This window comes from Marmota marmota, unplaced genomic scaffold (assembly GCF_001458135.2).
Source record: "Marmota marmota marmota unplaced genomic scaffold, marMar, whole genome shotgun sequence".
NCBI classification, from domain to species: domain Eukaryota; kingdom Metazoa; phylum Chordata; class Mammalia; order Rodentia; family Sciuridae; genus Marmota; species Marmota marmota.
This window is the reverse complement of record NW_026000142.1, coordinates 11,713,208-11,726,426: the sequence shown is the minus strand read 5'-3', so window position 1 is coordinate 11,726,426 and position 13,219 is coordinate 11,713,208. Positions and strand designations below refer to the sequence as shown.

Below are 13,219 nucleotides of genomic sequence, written 5' to 3'. Positions count from 1 at the left end.
TTATTTGTAACATTGACTTCCACACTCCCAGTTCAAATGGTGTGAGAGATTATAGATATATGGCCTATAAAGAGTTATAAATCTTTGTTTATTTTATTAAATATTACGAGACATGCCCTGAGGATGATAGATCAATAATGGTCCTTGTGGTTTCCTGATGGAAGGCTGCAATTATTTTCTTCCATTACAACTTAAATGTAACTCAATTTAACGCATCTATCATCTTTATAATAGTAATAAAGAAACATCACTGTATGTTTAGCTTTCTGCCTATTCCTAATATTCCTTGTTTGCATCTTGTTTTGATTTTTGTTCTCATTTGAAATTGTCCTAATCATTCTGCTTTCTTCCTTTGATGGCTCTGAGCAGTGACCCTTTAACTCTGGCACTCAAACGGAGATGGAAAATTACTACCTTAAGTTTCCTCTATTTTGGGAAGCAGTTGGCTAGTCTTTGGATTTGAGTATAAATGATATTTAAAAAGAAGGAAGCTTAACACAAACAACCTATGAGGCTGATTTTTTTCTAAAGCTGCAAAATATTATTATGCAAAATATGATTTTAGTCATGCACAGTATAACTTATAGTATGTAGCATAATATAGTAGTTGGAATTTTAAGTCAGGTTAAGAAGCAGAATTTACGCCTTTATCCTGACTACAGTATCATTTTGATTCAACTGTCTTTCTCTCTACCCTCTGTGACCTTAAACCACCACTAACCCTCACCCCATCCTTTTGTTTTGTCTTAAAATATTTAATCTTAAGAGGCATTAACAAATTAAGCATTATGGAGGTGGGTCACTCAATGACGCTCAGGAACAATGGAACCAGAAGGTGAAGCTTCCAGAAAACAGTACAAGCATTTGAATTTGCTTTACTTTACACAAGTATTCCTTACAAAGATAGCTGCTATTTTATTATGTGTCAAGGACTAAGGACTTTTTACAGACATTGGGCACTTGTCCACACAAAGGAAGTCCCACACAAAGGAACATGGGTTCTGAGAATGAAAATAATGCTCCCATGGCCATCCAGGTAGAAAATGATGGAGTATAGACTTGAACCCATACCTCTGATATTAGTTGCCTGCCATTAGGTCATGCTGACTCCCAAAGGCCTAAATTTATGGTCATTTTATTGTGCCAGGTACTTAATATGCAGTATCCCAAATTTGCTTAAGACTCTGTGAAGAAGGTATTATTATCTGCACATTACAAATCATAGCTGGACTCTAAAAATTAAGTAATGTGGCAATAGTCACAGAGTGGGTATGCGATAAGTCAGGACTTACACCAGGTGTGTGTGGCACCAGATGTTACATTTTCCCTTTTCAGTTGCTCCATCATTTGGTCATTAAGATGACCTAGATGTTGGTGCCCTAAATGTTGTTACATGTTTACTTTAGTTCTTTCAAATGCTTACACATAGAGCAAAACTTTGATAATGGGATTGCAAGAAAAACAGTGTAATGTGTTAACTATTTTATTTCAAGAACCCCTTCTTATTTTGACTTTGATTAAAAATATTTTCAAAATGTATCATTCCACCTCTCTTAGTATATATAAGTTATATACTATATACTTAGTAAGTTATATACTAATTATATACTATCACAGTAAGTTATATACTATAACTTACAGAAGTGAATCATTACTGATTTGGGGATTTAAAACAAATTCTATTCAATATTGATTCTCATTTGCAGGAGATGAGCCGTTGTGCACCGATTCTATTTTATTTTCTGGGCTTATCATGTAAATAAATCCCTTATATGTGGCTGTTGGAGATTATAGTTAATATTAAGCAAAGTAACAGAGTTTGTTTTGTTTTGTTGTGTTTTCCTAGCTGGTGGTGGGGATCAAACCCAGGGGTTTACACATATAGGGCAAGTGGTCGACCACTGAACTACACCTCCAGCCCTTAAGTGAATTTTTAATACTGTTGATCCCCAAACAGAAGATATGGGGTTTTTACTCTCCAAATTTGTGTCTTTACAAAGTCTTCATATTATGAGGGCATTTTCTTAATCATATTTTGAATAATAATGTGCTGTTTAGTAACTATGCAACTTCAATAAATGCTAAACTAGGACATTTATAGAGATTCACCGATGGATGAATAAAAAAAGGCAGTATAGATATTTAGCGATGATTTAGTAGTTTTTGTGGTATGTAATCTTATACTTCTCGGTGTTGGGAAACACTGTAAACAAACCCTTTAAGAATCACTTTCAAAAGCAACATAGAAAATGTTTACATTGTGGGAATTAAAAATATACTCTTAGAAAACAACTGGCATAATTGACAGGACTGGTATTCCATCAATGGTCACCTGCAGCTTGAGATAAGTCCCCAGAGACAGCATCATGTGTGAAGACAAAGAGTTTTGAAGTCCAAATAATTTATAGGTGAAATGATGTGCTCTGGGAATTATAAGATAACTCAAAAGAGGGCTTCTGTCATAGATATAAGATATATGTAAAAAGTTTGCATAGACACATTCATGAAAAAAGAAGGCTCTGCTGTGGCAGTCTTCTATGATCCTGGGATAGAAACACATTTTTCACATGGCAGGAGGCTCAAGAAGGGCCAGAAAAGCCCTTTAAGACTGTGCTTTCATCAGAGACACAGTTTCCTTAAGGTGGTCCACAGAACCCACACATAGTTATATTAGAGATACATGTATGTATCTTCAAGTAGGTGTGTTAATAACAAACTACAATACAGTTGTTTATCCACCAAGCTTCATACCAAAATAATAATCCATTCCAAGAAATTACTAGAAGGGTTACCTGATACCGAATCAAGTTAATATGTCAAGACTGAATAGAGTGATCTTAATTCTTAGACACTCTCTAAACAGGTTCGATCTTGTAAATCATTTTGTTTTTGGGTGATGCATGGTTCTTCTTGCCTTCATTATGAGATAAAGCTGGGAACTGATTATATGCTGATTATTGCAACACTCTGAGGTGTTTCTGTGAACCAGTTATATGAAAACAAGGGATGCATAGTCTCAGTCTCAAAAGAATTTTGATCTTTAGTAATCAGAGAAGGTAAACAGGCAAATAAAATAGAGAAGGTTTGAAATATTTTTCTTTATGGAATTGGGCCAGTGCAAAAGTTGGCTTCCCTTGTAAGAAGACTATGTTGGAACATTCCACCTTGTTTGCCACAAGAATTTTTGTGATGGGAGTGATAATGGTTTCAGGTGTGGCTAGTGCATCTTGGGCATTTTTCCTGGGCAACAAAACTGACCTGAATTTAGATAATAGATAATCCCACCCTGTTGTTCCTGTTGGGACACGAAAAAATGTCAAAGGGGTAGAATAAAGTTCAAATGAGTTTTAAGAATTTCTAGAATTAATAGGTACTTTCACATCTGGAGACTGAAATGTACAAAAAAAAAAAACAATATGATAACATATCACTATACCCTTGTAAAGTCAAGTCCCTTTTTAATTTTTAACAGATTAATGTTTAAATAGCAACATCATGTGCTGTAGAAGCCTTATAAGAACTTTTTAAACTTGTGTTTGTGAAGTAGCTTATTGGATGTGTTTTCTCAGCATTGCTTTTAATTTTACACTTCTTTTTCCTAATCCCATGTTTCCAATACTCATTTTGCTTCCTTTTCTGTATTTTCTAGTGAAGAAAAGGGGCAGCTTCTGAGGAATCCCATTGCTTCTTAAAGTTTGCAAAATATATTAAACAGGTGCAGGGGAAAAAAGTTTTAATTGGGGTATATGTGTATGCTATGAATATTGGTCAACTTTGGAAGGGAGAGGAGGGAATTTTGTCTTTACTTCATCAAAAGATAAATTGACTATCTCAGAAGTATTTCCCTAAGCTTCATAAAAAGCCATCTAGAGTTTTCATCTAGGGAAGTATCCCAGACATTTCAGCAAAAGTCAATAAATGTTTCTGAATTCATATGCTCTTGATATGCCTCAGCAAAATTATGTACTGTCTCTTATCAAGGACATAGTTATTGTTCTTCCTGATAACAATTATAACCTTTATGTCTCACGATAAGTGAGACACATGTTTTCAAAGTCAAACTTTGGATAAGCTATATTATTTGTTCAATTATGATCATAGTGGTCATTCTGCTCAAAGGCACAGCCAGGCCCATATAAGCAAATCTGGATTCAGTACAAGGAATGTCCAAGGCCACAAAGGACTTCCAAGTTGATGTTCTTCCTCCAGCACCAAGTGATAAAATGACTAGCAAGAAAAATCCTGAGGTATAGATGTTAGGTTTTACTGTATGTAAATCAAAGCACCAAGACTTTCCCTAACACTTCATGTGAAAATACCATTTCATCTTAATACAAATGATCATCAGTGTAAAAGAATGTGTTGCAGACATGCAAATTCCAAGTTTAAAAAATATTTTCTTTTCATCATCACACTAATTTCTTAAGATATGATTTTAACTGTAAATCAAGATTTAACTTCCTGATTTTCTTGGAAAAAAAATATTTTGGCCATTTACCAAGCACAGAAAAGCCCTTGAGAACCTTTCTTAGAATGATGCTTATTCTGCTTTATATGTCAGGATTTGTAAATGAGGAATCTGTGTGACTTACCCTATTAAAACAGTGCTCATGATTGGGTCCATAAAAATGCTGGAGGCATCTCACATTGTTTTTGTTGACGATCTTGTTGAAGAATTCATTGACATATTTGATAGGGAATGCGCAGACAGCTGATCGATTCATTGGTTCAGCAGAATCTGGCTTGCTCTGTGCGAACACCCCATAGAGAATGTCGTCATTTAGGTTGGCTCCTATTTGCTTGGCAAGATGGGCCCCGGGCTTACTGACATATGCAGCTTGAAGGATATTAAATACCTCTTCCCTTGTGGATCTCTTCCTTCTCTTTTCTGTGAGAATACACTCCAGAGGCATTTCCATGTAGGAATGCAATCCAGAGTCCACGGAACAGAACCTGATTATTCTGGTGTGAAAAGTCTGGGCATTCAGAGTTTCCCTTTGGACTGTCAGAAAGTAAATAAAATGGTTACTTTCGAAGGCATGGACATACTTAATGGGGTAAGAATCTCGGAACTCAGGTAAAACATCTATATAGGACTGGTCTGTTAAGAACTTAAAGCCATCTTGAGTCTCCTTCAGCCGTCTCACCGATATTGAATGCAATGAATGATCTGGAAGGTAAGAAGAATTGATGGTATTGCCCACGAAGAAGTTGATGAACCTGTTCTTTACAGAGAGGAGAACTTTGGCTCCCAGGGGGCTCACCACACAGTCGGGACACTGTCCTGGCTCTTTGTCTGCCTGTGAGGAGAACATGCAGTGGACTTCTCGCTGTATGTCAGCAGTATTATTGCGTGGAAGGACATGTCGCTGGCAGGTCCCTCTGTTGACACTGCCGCAGCTAATGAGCTGGTCATCATAGTATGTGTCCACAAGCAGGGCCATGTTGACGTTATCTTTCCAAACGCCCCCTGACACATTCACTTTGCTGCTGCAGTCCTGGCATGGAAGACAATCCGGGTGTTCCAGCACGGGCCCAGTCTTGTACTCCGCCACCTTCTGAAGGTCCTTGTCATTTAAGACATAGATGTAGTTAGTGGCACCGAGGTAAATATGATGCTCATGTAGAACGACATTCTGGATGGGCATTTCTGCGGTGAAGTTGGGAAGCTGATAGTTCATGTTCACATTCATCTCGGACTTCGCTAGTGCCTCTTTACATTCCCCATCGCTCCTCAGCACCCAGGTAAACAGCAGCACAAGGATGCCAGGTGCAAGCACAGCGGGGACCTTCATTGTGTGAAGCTGATCTGCCAAAACACGTTCAAGGAGAGAAGGGGTTTAGTTGTCATTAGGAACAGAGAAGAGAAAACTGAAAAAGAGAACTATCCCAGTTAAACTCTCTGAAATAACACTTCCTAACTGGAGATCGTACATAGAATGAAAACAAAAACTCGAGCTGGTTGCACATAAAGATGCATTGTGTGGTTGGACATGACTCCACATAGTTTAATTTTGGAAGTCAAGCCATGAACGAGTAATTTTAGAGAGCCATTATGAGATGCAAACAATGTTCTGTATTAAAGTCCACACAGCGGCTAAGTGAGACTCATTCAGCAGTGAAATAAGAAACACAGCATATTTCTTTCTTAACCCCTTGCTGGTTGTTTAATGTGGTTTCCTATCTGTGGCTAATGACTAGGTTGATATTTAAACTTTCTTGTGTAGTCAAGTAAAGGAACTGTGGTTCAGATTCATTTATTCTAGAAATCACAGCAGGCATTGTTTCCTTGGGAGCATGTAGAATTACTAGGCTAAATTTAGCTTCCTTTTGGAAGAAAACAATCATAAATTCTAGAAGCAATATGATCACATGCTGTTTATAGGATTTTGTGTGCAGAGGAAAGGTATGGTTAAAATTTGGCTATAGTTAACCTATTGTTTCAGACGGACAAATGCTTAACGTACGATTACTGGGAACATAAAAGCAGCGGGATGAAATTGTATAAAATATAATCTTCAGAACTAAAGTCTTAGAATTATTTCTCAGAGAAAAACAGCACATTGTTCATTACCAAGTCAAAAAGCTATTTAGTAAAAAGAACATTATTTTAACATTCCATTGTATGCACACGGACAATATTTCTATCAGGAAGCATGAATGGATTAGTTTCTCAGTTTTTAAAGACTTAGGTGCACAAGTTCTAGGCATGTGAGTTCTACTTGTAATAGCTATAAACAGGGCAGTACGTTGGAAAGGAGAGCTCTTAGAACATAAGAAACTAAATAGCTCTTACTTTTCTTTAAAAACATCATTCTGACAGGACAAAAGGAACCTCTAAATAAGTACCAGGCACTATATCCATGTCAAAGACTAATCTTGGGTCAATAAAAGCACAACAGTATGTGTGTAGCTCTGTGCTTGTACTATAGGAAATGGACCATGGTCCCTGACCTTTAGTAAACCTAAAAAATTAGTTAAGCAGTAACATACACATGCTGATAACTATACTACATGGTATTATAATACCCCACATAGCACAAACAAAAAGCTACAAGCACATAGGATTAGGATTATGAGAAATAAGGACAAATTCATTATGTCATGAGGTCCAGCAGAGCAAAGATAACGTCTACTTGGCTTATTACTATATCCCTAATACCTGGTACAGAGTCTTGGACACTACTGATGTTAAATATATGTTGAATAAGTGAGCAAACAAAAATTAAGCAATATGTTCAAAGTCATATAACAGGTAAGGGTAGTAGCCAGAATCTGAATTCACATCTTTTTTACTCCAAAATTAAAGTTACTTTTATTCTACTAAATTTCTAAGAATCAGGGGCTATCATTAAAAGGTAATGAAAAACTACCAAAGGGATCTGAGTTGGGGAGTCCTAACAAGGTTTGACTCTAGGAAGATTTATCTGGAGGCAAAGGGTTTAGAGTAGGGGAAAATTTGCAATGAGAAGACCAGTTGACTGGCAATTATTAGGCATAATAAAATAATAAGGGTTGGACCAAGATGGTGGCCCAAAGAATAGAAGGAAGAGATGAATGAGAGATATCTGAATAAATAAAGACTGGACACCTAACTGGGTAGAGTACAAAAGAAAAGGCAAAGATGATTGACAGTCATCTGGGCAAAAGTGAAACAAGTTACAGAACTAGGGTAGTCATAAATAGGATGTTAGGTTAAGATATGGATTTTAAACACTTGAATGTGATATGCTAGTGGGAAATGAGTCAATGTTCTACTACAGGAATGACTAGTACGTTTTATATTATTCATCAAGAGGCAGCTGCTTGGAATAAATAAATAGTAAAAAATTTAACCAGACAGAGCACGTGTGCCAAGGACCAGAGGTGGGAAATGAAAAGGATTCTGTCCTTACTGGGAAAGGGGCATGACTGGGGGGACAATATCTGTTCTGGGTGAGACGGTGGCAAGTGGGCATGAAAGCCAGGTATTTACCTCTGCTGCACCATAAGGAACGAACAATCCTAAATCAATCTTGGTGGACTAATTGGGACTCTCATTGGAATAGAAAGAAACTTTGCACGTGTCTGCATACAGGTGATGGTTAAAACCAAGAGTGGGTATATTCATGGAGGAACTAGGTGAAAGAAGAGTCATTAAATCAAGAAAGGTTAAGGTCTTGGAGACATGGAAGGCCGAAATTGTACACTGTCGCAGAAGCTGTGTGAAGGTCTCAGGAAGGAGAATGTGGTCCACGTGGAAGCTCTTTGTTGATTTTAAAAGAGTATTTTTAATGGATTTAATAGTGGTGTGCAAGGGAATGTGTGATGAGGAAGTAGAATGTTTATCAAAGGAAGAACAAGCAGAAACCATTAACAGGGTCAAGCGGAGTTTATTCTTAAATTGTAGGAAAGACATATGCTTATTTGTAGGACTTCCCTTTCTTCTACTAATGTTGTTTTGGTGTCTGTGAAGACATGGTGCCCTTCCCCATGAAGCTCACAGTCACTTGGTGGAGCAATGGCTTAACAGTTATGGGAATGCAAAGGAAGAGTGACAATCCAGATAGGAGATGATACTAGTGTTCAAGGAGGAAATTTTCACAGAGAAAATTTCTAGTTGGCACAGCAGTTTGTGCAAAGACACGGAGGCAGTGGAGAGCATATGGCATGGGCAGGAAAGTGGCAGGTAGTTGAGCCTGGAGAACTGGGGACCCCAGACAAACGAGAGAGAAAATTGTTGGAGTAATATTCTAAAGGAGAAAAGGAAGGCCCTCCCAAGGTCACTAGAACATAAAAGAGGTTACTGTTTCTGAGACAGAAGGAGAAGATGAGTAGTCAGGTGTAAATACAGAGACATTGAGGGACAAGAGTTATGACCTCAATATTGAAAAAATAAATCAGTGCATGATCATTTCCTGAAAGCAATGAACACAAAGGAGGAACTAGTGACTTTGGGGTTCAGGAAGAGGTTTAGGGTAACTATAGCAGGGTATGCAAACTGTGGTCAGTAAAAAATAAATAAAAGACTAGTTCTATGGGCTTCTTTAAGATAAGACATGATGCGTTGTGACTTCCTCTTCACATTCATGAAAGATGCACAATCAAGGATACAATGTCCTTCAGCTTCCAAGCAAAGGATTCCTATTGAGGATATAGGTTCTGAAGAACAAGCAAAGCTAGAAAACTGCAGTTGGACCAGAGAGTAAGGCGAAATTTCAGTAAGGTAAAGAACTTGAATGTAATAAAAAATAACAATAACATGCACAGAGCGCTTATCACGTGCCAGGCATTCTGCTAAACTCTCTGATTTACTCTTCAAAAAACCCGGGGAAGAAAGAAGTATTCTCATCCTCCTCTTCTGAGTGAGCACACTTGTCAGAAGTCAATTAGATCCAGGATTGGATTCCATCTAACAGACAGGAATCCATCCACCCTCTTAAATACTTCAATACTGAAGCAGCTTCCTTAGCTTTCAGGGAAGCACACTGGAGCAGAAGTCAGAAGTCCTTGGCCTCTGATTTGGCCCTTCTCCCTCCAGCTCTATGGCTTCAGGCCATTCACCCTCACCCAGCCTCAGGGTCCAATATTCTCTGTAAGATTGCTTTTAAATATCAAAAAGGGATTTCAGGACTTCTGTAGTAGCTCATGGAGGAGCACTTGCCTAGCATGTGGGAAGCACTGGGTTCCATCCTCAGCACCACATAAAAAATAAAGGTATGTGTCCATCTACAACTAAAAAAAAAGGGGGGGGGATTTCATCTCTGAAAGTATTTAGACCATTATAAAACAAGACAAAGCCATAGAAAACCAGTAGGAAAGGATTCCTTTGAGGAAAAAACCTTTCAGAAAACACACTGGAGTTACTGCCCTGTTCTCCTACACCTTCTTTCTGTTCTCTCATAACAAATAGTGATGCCATTTTTCATACTGAGAAAGGAAAGAAAGGTTAAAATTACTTATCTTAGTTAAAGAAAAAAAGTAGGACTAGGGCCCATCATCAACAACAGGACTTTTATTTAAAATATGGGTTTCTGTTTAAACTTCAGATACGAGAAAACTTAGGCACCTAAAATGCTCTGTTTCTTTTAACCATCCTGTTAATTAAGGCCAATTCTTATTAACAAAGGTATGTGTTGCTCAGACCAGATCTCTAGGAAATGTATGTGTCCTTCCTAAGGGATGGAGGGAAACTTTATCTGTTGTTGAGCTGGATACTCTGATGATTCTGACAGTTCACTGAGTGATAGCTGAGGGATGAAGTGCAGACTCTAGAGCCAGGATGCAGGGTTTGAATCCATCCACTCATTGTATGGCCTTGGGTAAGTAACTCTGAGCCTCTATTTTCTCTTCTGAGGTACGGGTGTGACTATGGTACCTTCCTCCCCTGTTGCGAGGGTTATTCTGTGGATTCAATGAGTTCAAACATGGAAACCACGAAGAATAATGCCCAACACACAGTAGGCCAACAAATGTTCTCTAAGTATTACTGTTTGTTCATTCCCCCAATAAACACTGCTGAGCATCTATAATATGCCCAACACTAGGCAGAATGCTGAAGAAACAAAGATGAATAAATTCCTTTCCAGTTGTCAGTGAGGCCTCGGACAAACACACCACAGTTTAAATTCTGTGTGGGAAGGCCTCTGCAGGAAACTTAACCAAGCTAGAGGAGTTAGATGGGTTTTCCAATTAATCAATCACAGTCCTTTCCTCATAATGAATTCACAACCTTGAGGTGAGCACTGGAGAACACATATGTATGGCAGTGAAGCTAATTAGTTGTATGACCCAAAGCACAATTTCTCTGGCATCACCTGATTTTCAGAATTATGGCGCTGAACTAGTCATCTGCTTAAGCCTCTTGAAGTGGATCGTAACAACTATTTTGTGCATCGCTTTCCAATTCACATGTTATGGTTTGGATCTGGACTGCCCCACAAAGTCTCATGTATTGAAGGCTTAGTCCCCATTGCAGCAAGGTTCTGATGTGGGGCTTTTGGGAAGTGATTAGACCATAAGGGCTCTGAACTCAGCAGTGGATTAATCCATTGATAGCTGAATGGACTACTGAGAGGTGGTGGGAACTATAGGTGGTGGGACACAGATGGAGGATGGAGGTCACTGGGGCACTCCCTGGAAGGGTATTTCTTGTACTAGATTCCTTCCTCTCTCTTTCTTTCTGCTTCCTGTTTGTCTTGAGCTGAACAGTTGCCTCTGCCATGACCTTCTACCATTATGTTCTGCCCAAAGTAATGGAGCTGGCTGATTATGGACTGAAACCTCTGAAACCACAGACCTCATGAGCCAAAATAAATCTTTTCTCCTTTAAGTTGATTTTCTCAGGTATTTGTCACAGCAAGGAAAGCCTGAGTAACCCATCATATTTTAGTGACATCATCTTGGTAGCTTGAAATCAGCCATGGTGGGAACATCTACACCATGGAAATTGACAAACACCACAAATCAGGGCTCTTTTCCTCCCCTCAAAGGATGAGTTTGAAATATGTATTAGCATTCCTGCATTCAACTAATGAACTCCAAAGTATCTCCCAACTCTAATAATTTTCATCTTTGAGACTGTTTTTCTACAATTACATGTTAGTCCAGTGCCATCCGCTTGGCATATATCACCTTCTCTTCCCTACTTATGTGCCAGATCTGGCTGTGCAAGCAATTTTAATATTTATATTGGCAATGACTCCAGAAATACATTCACTTCATATATTTTTGTCTTGATGCACTTATTTCTGTGATGTGCCTGAACCAGGCTTTCAATATAGAATGTCTTTTTGCTGCTTCTGTCTTTTTTTTTTTTTTCCTTCTGAAATAGTACTAGCCATTTAAGCAACTTTGAATTCTTTACTAAACGGAACATGTAAAGATGATTCAAACAGACTGACTAATTCATTCTCTTAAAATGTTGTGCACATATCAGGTGAAACTGAATCACTCATAAAACATTCCTTTATTTCTTTTCAGTTGATAGTTAAAATAATCTCACTGACAAAACATTTCCTGGGAGTGATCATCTCCATGGCACCCTGGCCATTAAACTTTTGGCATTTAGGAGTATTTCCTTCTACAAAGACTGTTCCTTAAGCTATGAATTTCAGCATAGCCTAACCTTCAAACCAGCCATTCAACCATCTGCCATCTGTCTACTTGCAGTTTTCTCATTAAACTAGCTTACGTTGGTCTGTTCATTCTCCAGAAATCTTGAACTGCATTTAAGACACTAAGTACTTTACTGAGAGCTACTTGTGCCTATCGATACTTTCATCATCATGTTCACCATCCATGAAAACATGTGTAAAATAGATGTCATATTTTCATACTGATACCTCAGGAGAAAACACAGCATGATAAAATAAATTTTTTAAGAGGGAGACTTTCTAAATTTTCATGTAATTAAGTCTACTTTCTTTAGAAATTGATTTTTTTTTTTAGAAAACATAAAACTATATGGAAAGCACTTTATAGTTTACAAGACACTATCAGTTCCATAATCTCTTCTAATCATTTTAACGTGAGCATTAGTCCTATGTTTTCAGATGACAAAACTGAGGTTGAAAGAGGATAAAATATTAGCTAAAATGTACTAAACATGCAATCCAGGTCTTCTCAGTATTTCTAATTTTTAAAAAATATGTGATGTTTATTCAAACTATTTTAATTATTTACATTTCCTGGAAAGTTTTATTCAAAAGGCACAATATTTTTGTGAGTATCTATTCTTACCTGCCCAGCACTATCTCTTTTGAAAACCCTCCATTCCCTGTCTATGGTACTGTCAATCAATCACATGGCCTACTTCCAACCACAGGGTAAGCCTGTAAACAAGGCTTGCCTTTCAATGAGCTGTATTCTCTTGATGCTTCTTGGAGGGGTGAACACATGACCAAAACAAGGCCAATCATTTTAATTTTAGGGCTTTAGTATGGATGCTGGGAAAGGATCTCTCTCCATCAGAGATCACAAACAGAAAAGATGATGTGACCTTGGAGAGTCTGGAAAGTCTTTGCCACTCAGGGGAAAGTCTGCCTGAGCGTGGAACTGAGGCAGCGGAGCACAACAGACACTAGGATGGCAATTTGTAAATCAATGGATGTGAAACTGATGTGATTCTGCTATCTGTGTATGGGGTGAGGGGGGGAGTTCATAACCCACTTGAATCAAAGTGTGGAATATGATATGTCAAGAAATTTGTAATGTTTTGAACAACCCACAATAAAAAAAA

General features: G+C 38.0%; 1 protein-coding gene across 3 annotated transcripts in view; it reads right to left on the bottom strand.

The window, feature by feature from the left end:
- The window catches only part of Met (MET proto-oncogene, receptor tyrosine kinase), a 110,814-nt gene that overhangs the window by 74,924 nt on the left and 22,671 nt on the right, over window positions 1–13,219 (bottom strand). For all 3 annotated transcript variants that reach the window (XR_007341532.1, XM_048786022.1, XM_015488271.2), the window contains exon 2: window positions 4,593–5,809. Coding sequence is in view for 2 of the 3 variants with exons in the window: in XM_048786022.1 (XP_048641979.1) it covers window positions 4,593–5,795 (1,203 nt within the window). In the remaining variant the exon portion in view is untranslated. The remainder of the gene's footprint in view (window positions 1–4,592; window positions 5,810–13,219) is intronic.